This window comes from Oncorhynchus gorbuscha, linkage group LG03 (assembly GCF_021184085.1).
Source record: "Oncorhynchus gorbuscha isolate QuinsamMale2020 ecotype Even-year linkage group LG03, OgorEven_v1.0, whole genome shotgun sequence".
Classification (NCBI taxonomy): Eukaryota; Metazoa; Chordata; class Actinopteri; order Salmoniformes; family Salmonidae; genus Oncorhynchus; species Oncorhynchus gorbuscha.
This window is the reverse complement of record NC_060175.1, coordinates 57,099,238-57,118,637: the sequence shown is the minus strand read 5'-3', so window position 1 is coordinate 57,118,637 and position 19,400 is coordinate 57,099,238. Positions and strand designations below refer to the sequence as shown.

The 19,400-nt window shown below is 42.7% G+C and overlaps 1 protein-coding gene across 1 annotated transcript in view; it reads left to right on the top strand.

Annotated features, from left to right (window-relative positions):
* The window catches only part of LOC124031612 (metabotropic glutamate receptor 4-like), a 390,640-nt gene that overhangs the window by 303,569 nt on the left and 67,671 nt on the right, over positions 1-19,400 (top strand). The window contains exon 7 of the mRNA XM_046343076.1: positions 15,833-16,033. Coding sequence (XP_046199032.1) covers positions 15,833-16,033 — 201 coding nt within the window. The remainder of the gene's footprint in view (positions 1-15,832; positions 16,034-19,400) is intronic.

Here is a 19,400-nt window from a genome sequence, read left to right as displayed (position 1 = left end):
GGGCGGGAGGGTGCTGGCAGCAATCGGTTGAGGAGCATGCACTTAGTTTTACTAGCATTTAAAAGCACTTGGAGGCCACGGAAGAAGTGTTGTAAGGCATTTAAGCTCATTTTGAGGTTTGTTACACAGTGCAAACATCTCCAATCCAAAGTCAAATCTAAAATTGGCTTCCTATTTCGCAACGAAGCATCCTTCACTCATGCTGCCAAACATACCCTTGTAAAAATGACCATCCTATCGATCCTCGACTTCGGCGATGTCATTTACAAAATAGCCTCCAATACCCTACTCAATAAATTGGATGCAGTCTATCACAGTGCTCAAAGCCCCATATACTACCCACCACTGCAACCTGTACGCTCGCATTGGCTGGCCCTCGCTTCATACTCGTCGCCAAACCCACTGGCTCCATGTCATCTACAAGACCCTGCTAGGTAAAGTCCCCCCTTATCTCAGCTTGCTGGTCACCATAGCAGCACCCACCTTTAGCAAGCGCTCCAGCAGGTATATCTCTCTGGTAACCCCCAAAACCAAATCTTCCTTTTGCCGCCTCTCCTTCCAGTTCACTGCTGCAAATGACTGGAACGAACAACAAAAATCTCTGCAACTGGAAACACTGAAATCTCCCTCACTAGCTTTAAGCACCAGCTGTCAGAGCAGCTCACAGATTACTGCATCTGTACATAACCCATCTATAATTTAGCCCAAACAACTACCTCTCCCGCTACTGTATTTATTTATTTATTTTGCTCCTTTGCACCCCATTATTTCTATCTCTACCTTGCTCATTCTTCCACTGCAAATCTACCATTCCAGTGTTTTACTTGCTATATTGTATTTACTTCGCCACCATGGCCTTTTTTTGCCTTTACCTCCCTTATCTCACCTCATTTTTCTACTGTATTATTGACTGTATATTTGTTTTACTCCATGTGTAATTTTGTGTTGTTGTATGTGTCGAACTGCTTTGCTTTATCTTGGTCAGGTCGCAATTCTAAATGAGAACTTGTTCTCAACTTGCCTACCTGGTTAAATAAAGGTGAAATATATTTTTTAAATGGTTCCTGACTAATTAGAATGTCATTGAGAAAACTAAGACGTGTCAAAAAAAATTTTTTCATAACATCTGAATGCCCACAAAGGACCGCCTTTGAATATAAAAGTAATCCTCGATGTAACATTTAGTTTCTCAAAAGTACCTGTAATCTGACTACAATATTTTTTTCTGGTAATATAATGGATTACAGTTAATGTTTTTTTTGTTGTAATCTGTTACTCCCCAACCATGTTAGTCACAGATAGAAAAAAATAAAAGTTCATCAGAAAACCAGTCCGTATCTGGTGTGACCACCAATAGCCTCATACTGTGCAACACATCTCCTTCGCATAGAGTTGATTGTGGCCTGTGGAATGTTGTCCCACTCCTCTTATATGCTATGCGAAGTTGCTGGATATTGATATTGAACTGGAACACGCTGTCGTACACCTCGATCCAAGGCCTCCCAAACATGCTCAATGGTTGACATGTCTGGTGAGTATGCAGGCCATGGAAGAACTGGAAAATTTTTGGCTACCAGGAATTGTGTACAGATCCTTGCGACATGGGGTCGTGTGTCATGTTTTGTCATAAATTGTCTTGTCATTTTGCTTTTCCTTCTGTTCATTTTCCCCCTGCTGGTCTTTTTAGGTTCGTTCCCCTTTTTCTCTCTCCCTTCCTCTCTCTCTTCTCTCTATCGTTCCGTTCCTGCTCCCAGCTGTTCCTATTCCCCTAATCAATCATTTAGTCTTCCCACACCTGTTCCCGATCCTTTTCCCTGATTAGAGTCCCTATTTCTCTCCTTGTTTTCCGTTCCTGCCCTGTCGGATCCTTGTCTAGTGTTCACCGTGCTGTGTTTGTGTATCGCCCTGTCGTGTCGTGTTTCCCTCAGATGCTGCGTGGTGAGCAGGTGTCTGAGTCTGCTAAGTTCAAGTGCCTTCCCGAGGCAACCTGCAGTTCAAGATCAAGTCTCCAGTCGGTTCTCGTCATTACGAGTGGAAATTGTTTTATTTGATTGTATTTTTACTTTACTGGATTAAAGACTCTGTTTTCGCCAAGTCGCTTTTGGGTCCTCATTCACCTGCATAACAGAAGGATCCGACCAAGAATGGACCCAGCGACTATGGATTCTCTCTACTCTACTCTCGAGTTCCAGGGAGCGATGCTCGGCAGACACGAGCAGGAATTGTCTGCTGCTCGGCATGCCGTTGAGACCCTGGCCGCTCAGGTCTCCGACCTCTCAAGACAGTATCAGAGTCTTCGTCTCGTGTCACCAGCTACTTCCGGTTCTTCCGAGCCTCCGGAACCTAGGGTTAATAACCCACCTTGTTATTCTGGGCAGCCCACTGAGTGCCGCTCCTTTCTCACCCAGTGTGATATCGTGCTCTCTCTCCAACCCAACACATACTCAAGAGAGAGAGCTCGGATTGCCTACGTCATATCACTCCTTACTGGTCGGGCTCGGCAGTGGGGCACAGCTATCTGGGAGGCAAACGCTGAGTGTACTAACAATTATCTGAACTTTAAAGAGGAGATGATAAGGGTTTTTGATCGCTCAGTTTTTGGGAAAGAAGCTTCCTGGTCCCTGTCTTCCCTATGTCAAGGTAATCGATCCATAACGGATTACTCAATAGAGTTTCGCACTCTTGCTGCCTCCAGTAACTGGAACGAGCAGGCGTTGCTCGCTCGTTTTCTGGAGGGACTCCACGCTAAGGTTAAGGATGAGATTCTCTCTCGGGAGGTTCCATCCAGCGTGGATTCTTTGATTGAACTCGCTATTCGCATTGAACGACGGGTAGATCTTCGTCACCGAGCTCATAGAAGAGAGCTTGCGTTAACTGTGTCTCCCCTCTCTCCGTCACTACCGTCTTTCCCCACTGACTCAGGTGTTGAGCCCATGCAGCTGGGGGGTATTCGCATCTCGACTAAGGAGAGGGAACGGAGAATCACCAACCGCCTCTGTCTCTATTGCGGTTCCGCTGGTCATTTTGTCATTTCATGTCCAGTTAAAGGCCAGAGCTCATCAGTAAGCGGAGGGCGACTGATAAGCGCTACTAGACGGTCCTCTCCGTCAAGTACATGTACTACTTTACCGGTCCATCTACGCTGGACCGGATCGGCAGCTTCCTGCAGTGCATTAATAGACTCTGGGGCAGAGGGCTGTTTTATGGACGAAGCCTGGGCGCGGGAACATGACATTCCTCTCAGACAGTTAGGGAGCCCACGGTCATGTTTGCCTTGGATGGTAGTCCTCTCCCCAGTATATTATGTGAAACACTACCTTTAACCCTCACTGTATCTGGTAACCATAGTGAGACCATTTCTTTTTTGATTTTTTGTTCACCTTTTACACCTGTTGTTTTGGGTCATCCCTGGCTAGTGTGTCATAATCCTTCTTTTGATTGGTCTAGTGGTTCTGTCCTTTCCTGGAGCGTTTCTTGTCATGTGAAGTGTTTAATGTCTGCTATTTCTCCTGTTTGTTCTGTCCCCTCTTCTCAGGAGGAACCTGGTGATTTGACAGGAGTGCCGGAGGAATATCATGGTCTGCGCACGGTCTTCAGTCGGTCCAGAACCAACTCCCTTCCTCCTCACCGGTCGTATGATTGTTGTTCTGATCTCTTTAAGAAGCGTTTTGCATCCGCTCCTATCCTTGTTGCACCTGACGTCACTAAACAGTTTATTGTTGAGGTTGACGCGTCGGGGGTGGGCGTGGGAGCCATTCTGTCCCAGCGCTCCGATACTGACGATGGGGTCCACCCTTGTGCGTATTTTTCTGCTTCTGCTCCTGGTCTTGCTGGGTCTCAGTCTGTTCCCTGCCATCGCATCTCTCCTGTTCTTGTTCCTGCCCTTGCTGTGTCTCAGTCTGTCCCTAGTTGTTACTCTCCTGGCCTGTTTGGTCCTGTTTGCTCTAAAGTTTTCAGTTCTCTACCCGTGTCTCATTTTTTTTTTAGAGTAGTACCCTAGTTTCCCTTTTTATCGTTTTTCGTTACGGTCCTGAGGAGAGGAGTTGTTCTTTCTCGGGACGTGCTGGACCGTTTTTGATCTATGATTTCCTCCGTTGCCGCCAGTGTTCCTCCTCGAGAGCGCCAGGAGGCGCTCGGTGAGTGGGGGGGTACTGTCATGTTTTGTCATAAATTGTCTTGTCATTTTGCTTTTCCTTCTGTTCATTTTCCCCCTGCTGGTCTTTTTAGGTTCGTTCCCCTTTTTCTCTCTCCCTTCCTCTCTCTCTTCTCTCTATCGTTCCGTTCCTGCTCCCAGCTGTTCCTATTCCCCTAATCAATCATTTAGTCTTCCCACACCTGTTCCCGATCCTTTTCCCTGATTAGAGTCCCTATTTCTCTCCTTGTTTTCCGTTCCTGCCCTGTCGGATCCTTGTCTAGTGTTCACCGTGCTGTGTTTGTGTATCGCCCTGTCGTGTCGTGTTTCCCTCAGATGCTGCGTGGTGAGCAGGTGTCTGAGTCTGCTAAGTTCAAGTGCCTTCCCGAGGCAACCTGCAGTTCAAGATCAAGTCTCCAGTCGGTTCTCGTCATTACGAGTGGAAATTGTTTTATTTGATTGTATTTTTACTTTACTGGATTAAAGACTCTGTTTTCGCCAAGTCGCTTTTGGGTCCTCATTCACCTGCATAACATCGTGCATTGTCATGCTGAAACATGAGGTGATGGAGGCTGATGAATGCCACAACAACTGGCCTCGATCTCATCACAGCATCTCTGTGCATTCAAATTGCCATCGATAAAATGCTATTTTGTCAAGAAATTTGTGCACAACATTTGAGAGAAATAAGCTTTATGTGGGTACGGAACATTTCCAGAATCTTTCATTTCAGCTCATGAAACATGGGACCAACATGATACATGTTGCATTCATAATTTAGCTCAGAATACATTTCTGAAGGATCTATCAACATTCTACTCCCTCCTCTCTAACCTATATTCTTCTGTATCCACAGTTAAAGCCACCTTCTTGCCTTTGCCTCCAACGCTGGGAAACTCTTTGCCACCTTCTACTCCCTCCGTAATCCTCCACATCCTCTCCCTCCCTCCTCCCTCTAGAGGACAGCTTTGTCAACCACTTTGAAAAGATGGTTGATGACATCCACTCCTCATTCACTCAGCCTTTTGAGTCCAGTCGTCCCACTGACACAGAACTACTCCAGGCTTTGACCTCTTTCTCTGGAGACCATCTCTCACATCCCTCATCAACTCATCCCTGACCACTGGCTGTATTCCCCCTGACTTCAAGATGGACAGTCTCTTCCTTCCTCAAGAAACCAACAAGCGACCCCTCAGACGTCAAAAACGTCAGACCGGTATCCCTTCTTTTCATTCCAAAACACTTGAGCACGCTCTCTCTGACTAACTCTCTCGTGATCTCTCAGAACAATCCTCTTGACCCTAACCAGTCTGGCTTCAAGATGGGTCATTCAACCGAGATCTCCCTGTGTCATGGAGCCCCCATGACTTCCAAAGCTGACTCTGTTCTCAACCTCCTAGATATATCCGCTGCCTTCAACACAATGAAACCCTCAGATCCTCCTCTCCACCCACTCAGGTCTGAGCTTCTTAGGCTCTGCACACTCCTGGATAGCATCCTACCTGGCAGATTACTCCTACCAGGTTGCGTGGAGATCTGTGTCTGCACCACGTGATCTCACTACTGGTGTCCCCCAGGCAGTTATGCTTTTTGCTTGTAAATCTTAGTGGGGCAAAAAAAAAATGTGGGATGCATGCCAGCAAAGCTACTACACAACACAATACTAAACAATACATTAATTGCACTATAACGGTGACGAACGGTGCCCACAAAATGTTAGGGCCTACATATAGGAGTCCCAACAGCAGTCCCAACACCTTACCACTGCTACACCTGGCTTTTTCTGTGATGCAAATTACAGGCCTCTCTCATCTTTTTAAGTGGGAGAACTTGCACAATTGGTGGCTGACTAAATACTTTTTTGCCCCACTGTATAACGTTATTTGACGTCATTTTATCTGTGGACAATGACATTTATGGCGAGACCAAAGGGATACAATTTTGGATGTCTAACCTTACTAAGGACTTAAACTTGGCAATGACGTACAGTCCCCATGAGTGACAGAACACTGAGCCAATCACAGCGCAATGCTCATATTTTCTGCTGGCTCGCCCCACCACTGAAGAAAGCATTGAGCTAGGATGAAACACCTGCATTTTGGAGCTGCCCTACTCAAGATAACAGAAATAGAACATTTGTGTATGCAGCTTTATTAACTGAATGATATACAGTTGGGTCAGAAGTTTACATTCACTCAATTAGTATTTGTTAGCATTGCCTTTCAGGTAGCCTTTCACAAGCTTCTTTTGGCCCATTCCTCTTGACAGAGCTAGTGTAACTGAGTCAGGTTTGTTGGCCTCCTTGCTCGCACACGCTTTTTCAGTTCTGCCCACAAATGTTCTATAGGATTGAGGTCAGGGCTTTTTGATGGCCACTCCAATTCTTTGACTTTGTTGTGCTTAAGCCATTTTGCCACAACTTTGAAAGTATGTTTGGGGTCATTGTCCATTTGGAAGACCCATTTGCAACCAAGCGTTAACTTCTTGACTGATGTCTTGAGATGTTGCTTCAATATGTCCACGCAATTCTCCTCCCTCATGAGCCATCTATTTTGTGAAGTGCACCAGTCCCTCCTGCAGCAAAGCATCCCCACAACATGATGCTGCAACTCCCATGCTCACGGTTGGGATGGTGTTCTTCGGCTTGCAAGCCTCCCTCTTTTCCCTCCAAACATAACAGTGATCATTATGGATAAACCGTTTTTGTTATCCATAATGATTTTTTTGTATTTTTGTTTCATCAGACCAGAGGACATTTCTCCAAAAAGTACGAACTTTGTCCCTATGTGCAGTTGCAAACCGTTGTCTGGCTTTTTATGGTGGTTTTGGAGCAGTGGCTTCTTCCTTGCTGAACGACCTTTTAGGTTATGTTGATATAGGATCTCGTTTTACTCTGGATATAGATACCTTGGTACCTGTTTCCTCCAGCATCTTCACAAGGTCCTTTGCTGTTGTTCTGGGATTGATTTGCATTTTTTGCACCAAAGTACGTTCATCTCTAGGAGACAGAACGCGTATCCTGAGCGGTATTACGGCTGCGTGGTCCTATGTTATTTACACTTGCATACTATTGTTTGTACAGATGAACGTGGTACCTTCAGGCATTTTGAAATTGCTCCCAAGGATGAACCAGTCTTGTGGACGTCTTGGCTGATTTCTTTTCATTTTCCCATGATGTCAAGCAAAGAGGCATTGAGTTTGAAGGTAGGCCTTGAAATACATCCACAGGTACACCTCCAATTCACTCAAATTATGTCAATTCGCCTATCAGAAGCTTCTAAAGCCATGACATCATTTTCTGGAATTTTCCAAGCTGTTTAAAGGCTCAGTCAATTTAGTGTATGTAAACTTCTGACCCACTGGAATTGTGATACAGTGAATTATAAGGGAAATAATCTGTCCGTAAACAATTGTTGGAAAAATTACTTGTGTCATGCACAAAGTAGATATCCTAACTGACTTGCCAAAACTGTAGTTTGTTAACAAGAGCTAGGATGAAGAGTGGTTAAAAAACAAGTTTTAACGACTCCGACCCAAGTGTATGTGAACTTCTGACTTCACCTGTATATATATATTTACATTGTTTGCTAACAAATATGTGACACGTATTAATGCAAAAAAAATAACATTCAAAACAGGCAAGCCCACATTTGTTAATTTATATATATCATTATTATTATTATTTTTTGTTGCTAGAAATGTGGGTCTCAAGAGTCCAACCTGCCCTGAATGACGGGTCGCCACTGCCCCAAGGGCTCGGTTCTAGGCCGTCTCCTCTACTTCTCTACACCAAGTCACTCTGCTCCTTCATATCCTCACATGGTCTCTCTTATCATTGCTATGCGGATTACATTGAGCTACTTTTAAATTCCCCTTCTGACACCCAGGTGGCAACACACATCTCTGCGTGCCTGGCAGACATCTCAGCTCGGTTGTCGGCCCACCACCTCAAGCTCCACTTTGACAAGACCTAACTGCTCTTCCTCTCAGGGAAGGGCTGCCCGCTCCAAGACCTCCATTTCGGTCAACAACTCAACTGTGTCCTCCTCCCAGAGTGCAAATAAACTTTGCGTGACCCTGGACAACATCCTGTCATTCTCTGCAAACATCAAGTCAGTGACTCGCTCCTGCTAGTTCATGCTCTACAACATCCGTAGAGTACAACCTCTCCTCACACATGAATCGGTGCAGGCCCTAATCCAGGCATTTGTCATCTCCCATCTGGACTATGGTACTTCAACTCTCTGTTGGCTGAGTTCCCCGCTTGTGCTGTCAAACCTCTGCAACTTATCCAGAATACTGCATCCCACTTGGTGTTCAACCATCCCAAGTTCTCCCATCTCATCCTGATCCTCCGCACACATGGTGCACACATGGTGCTTGCCTACGAGCCAGCAAGGGGAACTGCCCCTCCTTACTTTTAGGCTATGCTTTTGGCGACAGGTAGCCTAGTGGTTAGAGCGTTGGGCCAGTAACTGAAAGGATGCTAGGTTGAATCCCCAAGCTGACAAGGTCGTTCTGCCCCTGAACAAGGCAGTTAACCCACTGTTCCTTGGCCGTCATCATAAATAAGATTTTTTTCTTAACTGACTTGCCTAGTTAAATGAGGTAAATATATTTATATATGCTAGAGCCATATTTCCCAACCCAAGCACTTCATTCTGTCGCATCCGGACACTTGGCCGTCCCACCCCTACTGAAGGTCGGTTCCTGCTCAGCCTAGTCAAAGCTCTTCTCTGTCCTGGCACCCCAGTGATGGAACCAGATTCCCCCTGCCCATCTTCCCGAAAACTTCTGAAACCTTACACGCCCCCCACACACACAAAAAATGTAATAAATCAATTGCACTTGTGTTTACCTACTACCACTAACTTTTCTGATAACTTCTTTATTGGGGAAAACATTTACTTACTACGACTGTGATATGTGGTTGTCTCACCTAGGTAAAAAGCGTCTGTTAAATGACTAAAATGTAAACGATAGAATGAGCTTTGTACCTATTGCTTGGGGAGTGGGATGCTACAATTGCAAAATGTGCAAAGGAAAATGCTGTTCAGACAAAGATGAAGCTCTGATGAAGGGCTTTGACATGTGAAGAGGCTGTGGAGTATTTATTTGAGTGACAGTGTGAGTTGAATACAAGGTCACAGCTCTGTTTGCTGAAAATATGGTGCAGTGTTGTTTTTCTAAGGCTGTGTGGAAGTTTGTTGACGTAGCAGAACGTTATTTTGGCTTTGCAATCCACTCTCCCTTTTGTCTAAGGGAAGGATGCCACTCAGGAAGCACGTTTCAGGGCCACATGCAATTCTCCAGAGTCCCCTAGTGGTGCTGGTGAAGGCTTTGTACCTCCCTTCAAGCAGACCACATGAGGTATGGGTGAGGAATAATCAATGTCCTGAGAGGGCTCTGTGTGTTCACAGTGATCAAAGAGAGAGCGAGTGTGCGAGTGAGTTGGAGACAGAGCGAGACTAGTCTTGTATCTGTGAATGACTGAGACACACAGCTGATATTGATTAAGGTGGAGATGAGCAGGAAGGTAGAATGGGGGCCCAGCTCCTTCTCCTGGGGTTTGGTGCTTCCAGCTAATTTATACAGGGGAGAACAGCATGCAGCAGAGCAACACAGACACAATGGCTGAATCTTTTCTCCATGATCATGTCTATTACCATAATGAAAAGAGTTATGGATTTAATGTACCAAACTGATGATATCATAGAGGAGCAAGAATAATCTCATGTGTGTCTAGTGAACAGTTTGAAAAAATGTTTTGATCATCCTATTTCATCTATTTGTTTCAGTTTGGCTATTTTGAGTTGGAAAAGTCAGGACATATAAATTAGGAATGTTCCATGATGGGGCGTCAAACGAAATGTGCTACATATTCCCTAAGGCACACATAAGGAGATGTTCTCATATGAAGGAATGGATGAAGACAGGCTATGGATGAAGCCCAAGTTCTCTGGACGATGAAGGGAAACATGGTCTGTGGCCAAACCCAAACATGCAGAGTTTAACGGGGTTAGAGCCAACCCACTCTGTTACAAACTCCCTTCTGTGGCACCTTGGTAAAGGGAGACACCCTCGCTGTGCTGCTACTCCTAATCTGAATGGATTTCTCTGAAGCCAGAGAGCCAGCCTCGGGTGTGCGTGGGCATGCTCTGACTCCCAATGAGATGAGAGAGGCCTTGCTGGGAAAGAGAGCCAATACAGAGTTTGTGTGTGTGGGCCGCCATGCCTCAGCCTCAGAGAGATATATCACACCCTCTCTCGCTCCCGGGCTGCCCTACAGCACAACCGTGTCAGCCAAACCGCGACAAATTTTGTCTGTCCAATATGGGTGCCTGTGGCGCTCAATTACCACAGTCGTAACCTGTCTTTTTAATTCATGCATTTCAAAGTTGCATGGGCTAATCAGAGATGTTAAATTGCCTTTAGTTTAGGCTGTAGCAGAGATACACTACCATTCAAAGTTTGGGGTCACTTAGAAATGTCCTTGTTTTTGAAAGAAAAGCACATTTTCTGTCTATTAAAATAACATAAAATTGATCAGAAATACAGTGTAGACATTGTTAATGTCGTAAATGACTATTGTAGATGGAAACAGCAGTCTTTTAAGATGGAATATCTACATAGGTGTACAGAGGCCCATTATCAGCAGCCATCACTCCTGTGTTCCAATGGCACGTTGTGTCAGCTAATACAAGTTTAGCTTTTTAAAAGGGTAATTGATCATTAAAAAAACCTTTTTCAATTATGTTAGTACAGCTGAAAACTGTTGTTCTGATTAAATAAGCAATACAACTGGCCTACTTTAGACTAGTTAAGCATCTGGAGTTTCAGGATTTGTGGGTTCGATTACAGGCTCAAAATGGTGAGAAACAAATAACTTATGAAATGCGTCTATTCTTGTTCTGAGCAATGAAGGCTATTCCATGTGAGAAATTGCCAAGAAACTGAAGATCTCGTACAACGCTGTGTACTACTCCCTTCACTGAACAGCGCAAACTGGCTCTAACCAGAATAGAACGAGTAGTGGGAAGCCCCAGAGCACAACTGAGCAAGAGGACAAGTACATTAGAGTGTGTAGTTTGAATGCAAAACAATTTATAACATTTTTGACATGCGTTTTTTTCTGGATTTTTTTGTTATTCTGTCTCACTGTTCAAATAAACCTACCATTAAAATTATAAATTGATAATTTCTTTGTCAGTGGGCAAACATACAAAATCAGCAGGAGATCAAATACTTTTCCCCCCTCACTGTAACTATTCACCCCCCCCAAGTCACAACTTTGTAGAGCCACTTTTTTCAGCATCTACAGCTGCAAGTCTCTTGGGGTGTGTCTCTATAATCTTGGCACATCTATCCACTGGGGTTTTTGCCCATTCTTCAAGGCAAAACTGCTCCAGCTCCTTCAAGTTTGATGGCTTCCGCTGGTGGACAGCAATCTTTATGTCATACTACAGATTCTCAATTGGATTGAGGTCTGGGCATTGAATAGGCCATTCTAAGACATTTAAATGTTTCCCCTTAAACCACTCGATGGTTGCTTTAGCAGTATGCTTAGGGTCATTGTCCTGCTGGAAGGTGAACCTCCGTCCCAGTCTCAAATCTCTGGAAGACTGAAACAGGTTTCCCTCAAGAATTTCTCTGTATTTAGCGCCATCCGTCATTCCTTCAATTCTGACCATCCCTGCCAATGAAAACGATCCCAGCAGGATGATGCTTCCCCCACCATGCTTCACTGTTGGGATGGTGTTCTTGGGGTGTTGGGTCGGTGTTCTTGGGGTGTTGGGTTTGTGCCAGACATAGCATTTTCCTTGATGGCCAAAAAGCTCAATTTTAGTCTAATCTGACCAGAGTACCTTCTTCCATATGTTTGGAGAGTCGACCCACATGCCTTTTGGCAAACACCAAACGTGTTTGCTTATTTTCTTCTTTAAACAACATATTTGTCTGGCCTATGTGGTGGTCCTATGGACAGATACTCTAATCTCTGCTGCGGAGCTTTGCAACTCCTTCAGGCTTATCTTTGGGTGTGCGGCCCTCTCTTGGCAGGTTTGTTGTGGTGCCATATTCTTTCCATTTTTTAAAATATTGGATTTAATGGTGCGCCGTGGGATGTTCAAAGTCTCTGATCTTTTTTTATAACCCAACCTTGATATGTACTTCTCCACAACTTTGTCGCTATTCTGTTTGGAGAGCTCCTTGGTCTTCATTGTGCTGCTTGCTTGGGGGTGCCCCCTTGCTTAGTGGTGTTGCAGACTATGGGGCCTTTCAAAACTGGTGTATATATATACTGAGATCATGTGACACTTAAGATTGCACACAGGTGGACCTTATTTAACTTATGCGACTTCTGAAGGTAATTGGTTGCACCAGATCTTATTTAGGGGCTTCATAGCAAAGGGGGTGAAAACATATGCACGCACCACTTTTCTGTTTAAAAAAAATATATATATTATATTTTTTAAACAAGTAATATTTTTTGGCTTCACCAATTTGGACTATTTTGTGCATGTCCATTACATGATATCCAAATAAAAAATATATTTAAATTACATGTTGTAATGCAACAAAATAGGAAAAACGCCAATGGGGGTGAATACTTTTGCAAGGCACTGTAGAACAAATGTCCCTTATGCAGCATTTACGTATATTATATGCCGCTTATGCAAAGCATTACTTGTTTCTTAAACAGCATATTACTTATACTTCGCTTATGAGAAATAAGACTCATATGTTGTATATTTGACAACTTATTTATGATTCATATATAACATATATATCAACCAACATATCACTGGACATCAACGTCACTGGACATCGACAAACAGAACGTTTTGGTAAAAATGGTTTTAGTTTACTAATGTGATTTCTCTGAGAAGAAGACCTTACACTCCTCATATTGGAATTGTTTGGCTCCTCTGCAGTGGTCTAACTAAACATTTATCTTCTAGCTAATTGTGAGAGGCAGTCAGTGCATGAAGGCCTAGACGCTAAACTAATGGAGAGTAATGCATTTTGCTCGATGCCTTCTGGCCCTCTGCCATGACTTCCATTAAAAGGTCTTACTCTTTTTAAGTGGGTCAAACAGAACTGGCTTAGCTGCGTACTGTACTTTGCTGACTTACTTTACACTGAGTTCGTAACATTTCAGATTGACAAGGAACTGGAATTGTGACTGTGGACCTGGCATTGTGAGAATATACAGTGTCCAGTTGGTGGTGATTAAATAGACATGGGTTGTGTCCCAAATAGCACTCTAATCCCCATGTAGTGCTTTTACATTTAACCAGGGCCCATAGGGCTCTGGTAAAATGTAATGCACTATATAGGGAATAGAATAACGTGCCATTTGGGAAACAGCCATAGGCATAAAGTAACTTCCAAACCTTCTGTCTTTCTGTCTATTCTTCTCATCAGCCCTCTTCATATCGGAGTAACCATATGTCATTCAGCTCACAAAACCAATGACAGTCTTAAGTATCGGGGTCCTGAGTGCCTCAGCGGTCTAATGCAATGCATATCAGTCCCTTAGAACATGTTCATAAAAACCTCTTAGGGTTCCCCTACTGCTAGAATCCCGTTAACGGGATCGATTTGACAACATCCGGTAAATTGCAGAGCGCGAAATTCAAAAATACTACATTCGTAATATTAAACATTCATGACGATACAAGTGTCTTACATCATTTAAAAGATAAACCTCTTGTTAATCCAGCCTCTTTGTCAGATTTCAAAAAGGCTTTACGGCGAAAGCATACCATGCGATTATCTGAGGACAGCGCCCCGCATACAAAAGCATGTAAAACATTTTCCAACCTAACAGAAGCATCACGAAAGTCAGAAATAGCGATAAAATAAATTGCTTACCTTTGAAGATAATCTTTTTGCAATCACAAAGGTCTCAGTTACACAATGAATGGCCGTTCTATTCGATAACGTCCTTCTTCATATCCCAAAAATGTATGTTTATTTGGCGCGTTTGATTCCAACTCACCCAACATGCCTACAAAGGATCTAATAAGTTACCTCTAAACTTGGTCCAAACATTTCAAACAATGTTTCTAATCCAACCTCAGGTACCCTAAAATGTAAATAATCTATCAAATTTAAGACGGAATAAACTGTTTCCAATACCGGTGAAAAACAACGAGGAGCGCGCTCTCATTCACGTACACCAAAGGTCTAGAGTCCACCTGAGTGACACTTAGAAAGAATACGACAACTTCTAAATTTTTCAACAAAAAAAAACATTGAACAATTTCTAAAGACTGTTGACATCTAGCGGAAGCCATAGGAACTACAAATCAGTTCGCCTCCCAAATCAGTTCTGTTATACTCACAGACATATGCATATCCTAGCTTCTGGGCCTGAGTACCAGGCAGTTTACTTTGGGCACCTCAGTCTTCCAAACTTCAGAATAATCCCCCCTAGCCTTAAGAAGTTTTTAACCGACTTGCCTGGTAAAATAAAAAGTAGATAATTGTAAGACTTTTCCCCCACAAACTAAGGTTCCACCCCTTTTTTTAAATGTTTGCCTACAATGACATACACAAATCTAACTACCTTTAGCTCAGAACCTGAAGCAAGGATATGCATATTCTTAATACCATTTGAAAGGAAACACTTTGAGGTTTGTGGAAGTGTGAAAGGAATGTAGGAGAATATAACACATTAGATCTGATAAAAGATCATTTAAAAAAAAGTTTTTTTGTACCATCATCTTTGAAATGCAAGAGAAAGGCCATAATGAATTTATCTAGCCCAGGCAGAATTTAGACTTTGGCGTCTAGATTGCAGCACTGTAGGTGCAAAGTCCAAATCCAATTAACTATTGCACATCTGTTCAAAATGTTGTATCAAGACTGCCCAAATGTACCTAATTTGTTGATTCATACATTTTCAATTGTGTTCTCTACTCAAACAATAGCATGGTATTTTTCCACTGTTATAGCTACTGTAAATTGGACAGTGCAGTTAGATTAACAAGAATGTAAGCTTTCTGCCCATGTCAGATATGTCTATGTCCTGGTATTGTTTTTGTTTATTACAACCTCATGCTAATCACATTAGCCTACGTTATCTCAACCGATGGGACACCGATCCTGAAGAAGTTTTTAAAGTGGACTCTTATGTTTGATATGGCACCGCAGCTGATGGAGTAAGAATCTGCAATTATTTAGTGCCAGATTCATGAGCATTGCAAATACACATTTTAAAGATCAAATTCAATATGGGTGCAATGATTGCCTCGTAGCAGTCACACTAGTGTGGCCTTGAATTAACACTTGCTTGACAAGGCTATCAATGGAATAATTGAGTACCAGCAAAAGGATGTTATTTCCTTTCTTGATTCGTAACTCCAAAAATCATCACAGCATGGAGGCTAATCGCTACCTGCGTGTAATAATCACCCACTGTTAGGATCAACACAATAGAAATTTGATACACACATACAATGTAATTTGACATAATATTCAAAGACATGTAGGTCTGTCTACCTGATACTGCATTGCTGTATTATTTCTCATTTTATTTTTTGAACATAATATGAACTATCACATGTAATACTCTTCATTTGATTCGGAACCACTTTTCTATGAAGCAAAAGATGATACTGGGGTTGGTAACCAATGCTATCACGTATTGCATTTCTCAGATACCTAACTTGGTTCTCTCTCTCTGCTCTACAGATCAGGAGCGGATAGGGAAGGACTCCAACTACGAACAAGAGGGGAAGGTGCAGTTTGTGATCGATGCAGTCTATTCCATGGCCCACGCGCTGCACAACATGCACAGGGAGCTCTGTCCAGGGAAGGTGGGCCTTTGCTCTAGGATGGATCCCATCAACGGCACTCTGCTGCTCAAACACATCCGGATGCTTAACTTTGCAGGTCAGTCACTTTCTTGGTGCACACACCCACATCCACAGGCTCGTATGTACTGTATGTACACACACGCAAATAGGACATCCAGACGTTTTTAGTTATTTTATTTCGCCTTTATTTAACCAGGTAGGCAAGTTGAGAAGTTCTCATTTACAATTGCGACCTGGCCAAGATAAAGCAAAGCAGTTCGACACATACAACAACACAGAGTTACACATGGAGTAAAGCAAGCATACAGTCAATAATACAGAGGAAAAATATGTTTATATACAATGTGAGCAAGTGAGGTGAGATAAGGGAGGTAAAGGCAAAAAAAGGCCATGGTGGCGAAGTAAATAAAATATAGCAAGTAAAACACTGGAATGGTTGATTTGCAGTGGAAAAATGTGCAAAGTAGACATGGATATAATGGGGTGCAAAGGAGCTAAATAAATACAGTAGGGAAAGGGGTTGTTTGGTCTAAATTATAGATGGGCTATGTACAGGTGCAGTAATCTGTGAGCTGCTCTGACAGCTGGTTCTTAAAGCTAGTGGGGAGATAAGTGTTTCCAGTTTCAGAGATTTTTGTAGTTCGTTCCAGTCATTGGCAGCAGAGAACTGGAAGGACAGGCGGCCAAAGAAAGAATTAGTTTTGGGGGTGACCAGAGAGATATACCTGCTGGAGCGCGTGCTACAGGTGGGTGCTGCTATGGTGACCAGCGAGCTGAGATAAGGGGGGACTTTACCTAGCAGGATCTTGTAGATGACATGGAGGCATGAAACAGATGGCACTGTGATAGACTGCATCAAATTTATTGAGTAAGGTATTGGAGGCTATTTTGTAAATGACATCGCCAAAGTCGAGGATTGGTATGATGGTCAGTTTTACAAGGGTATGTTTGGCAGCATGAGGGAAGGATGCTTTGTTGCGAAATAGGAAGCCAATTCTAGATGTAACTTTGGATTGGAGATGTTTGAAATGAGTCTGGAAGGAGAGTTTACAGTCTAACCAGACACCTAGGTATTTGTAGTTGTCCACATATTCTATGTCAGAGCTGTCCAGAGTAGTGATGTTGGATGGGCGGAAAGGTGCAGGCAGCGATCGGTTAACCTCTTCAGTCGACCCTCTACTTTTTCGAACATTCTGTTAAAAATCGCGCAACATTTCAGCGCCCTGCTACTCATGTCAGGAATATAGTATATGCATATGATTAGTATGTGTGGTTAGAAAACACTCAGACGTTTATAAAACTGGTTAAATCACGGCTGTAACTTTAACAGACGTGCATTTCATTGAAAAGTGCAGGAAAATCTGATCACTGAAAGTGGAAAAATATATCCATCCGCCGCTTCAACCCATTGTTATGGGCGAAAGACATTAAATAGGGCTGAGGTTGCAGTACCTACAGCTTCCACACGATGTCAACAGTCTTGTCATTTGCCAATTCTTTGTTTCTTGGTCAAACGAACAAGAGACAGGCTTTTTCTTCAGGTCTCCGACCGGATATTTTGGTTGAGAAATACACGGACAGTATTTCAAGACGGACCCCTATAGAAAACACTTCGTCTCGTGATTAATTTGATCGCTTATTAACGTTTACTAATACCTAAAGTTGCATTACAAAAGTATTTCAAAGTGTTTTGTGAAAGTTTATCGTCGACTTTTTGAATTTTAAAAAATGACGTTACGTTATGAAACGCTATTTTTTTCCATTTATCACACAGTCTTCATAGATCGATATATAGGCTATATATGGACCGATTTAATCGAAAAAAAGACCCAATAGTGATTATGGGACATCTAGGAGTGCCAACAAAGAAGATGGTCAAAGGTAATGAATGTTTTATATTTTATTTGTGCGGTTTGTGTAGCGCCGACTATGCTAATTATTTTGTTTACGTCCCCTGCGGGTCTTTTGGGGTGTTACATGCTATCAGATAATAGCTTCTCATGCTTTCGCCGAAAAGCATTTAAAAAATCTGACTTGTTGCCTGGATTCACAACGAGTGTAGCTTTAATTCAATACCCTGCATGTGTATTTTAATGAACGTTTGAGTTTTAACTAATACTATTAGCATTTAGCGTAGCGCATTTGCATTTCCAGAGCTCTAGATGGGACGCCTGCGTGCCAGGTAGGAGCAAGAGGTTAAAGAGCATGCATTTAGCTTTACTTGTATTTCAGAGCAATTGGAGGCCACAGAAGGAGAGTTGTATGGCATTGAAGCTCGCCTGGAGGGTTGTTAACTTCTTGCGTCGAGCCATCCCAGATCCGGGATCGTGTCTACAGCCTCAAGTCCATTACCATACCGCAACGTTAACTATTCATGAAAATTGCAAATTAAATGAAATCAATATGCTAGCTCTCAAGCTTAGCCTTTTGTTATCAACACTGTCATCTCAGATTTTCAAAAATATGCTTCTCAACCATAGCAAAACAAGCATTTGTGTAACAGTATTGATAGCTATTGATAGCTAGCATAGCATTTAGCGTTAGCATTCAGTAGGCAACATTTTCACAAAAAACAGAAAAGCATTCAAATAAAATCATTTACCTTTGAAGAACTTCAGATGTTTTCAATGAGGAGACTCTCAGTTAGATATCAAATGTTCAGTTTTTACAAAAAGATTAGTGTTGACAAATCGCTCCGTTTTCTTCATCACGTTTGGGTAAGAAAAAAAACGAAAATTAAGTCATTAAAACGCAAACATTTTTCCAAATTAACTCCATAATATCGACAGAAACATGGCAAACCGATGTTTAGAATCAATCCTCAAGGTGTTTTTCACATATCTATCGACGATAAATCCTTCGTGGCAGTTGGCTTTCTCTTCTGAAGAAATGGAACGCGCATGGACCTACAGATTACGCAATAATTTCGACACAGGACACCGGGCGGGACACCAGGTAAATGTAGTCTCTTATGGTCAGCCTTATAAGGAGACGATAGTAAAACAGAGCGTCAAAAATCCTGCTCATTTCCTGTTTGAAGTTTCATCTTGGTTTCGCCTGTAAGATCAGTTCTGGGGCACTCACAGATAATAGCTTTGCAGTTTTGAAAACGTCAGAGTGTTTTCTTTCCAAAGCTGGCAATTATATGCATAGTCGAGCATCTTTTCGTGACAAAATATTGCGCTTAAAACGGGCACGTTTTTTAATCCAATAATGACATAGCGCCCCCATAGGTTGAAGAGGTTAAAATTAGACCCGCATTCAGAATTTCACATCCTGTTTGGAAGATTGCCTACCCTATGAGTTCTGTTATACTCACATACATAATTCAAACAGTTCTAGAAACTCCAGAGTGTTTTCTATCCAATAGTAATACTAATATGCATATATCAGCAATCTAGGACAGAGTAGGATGCAGTTCACTATGGGCACGCAATTCATCC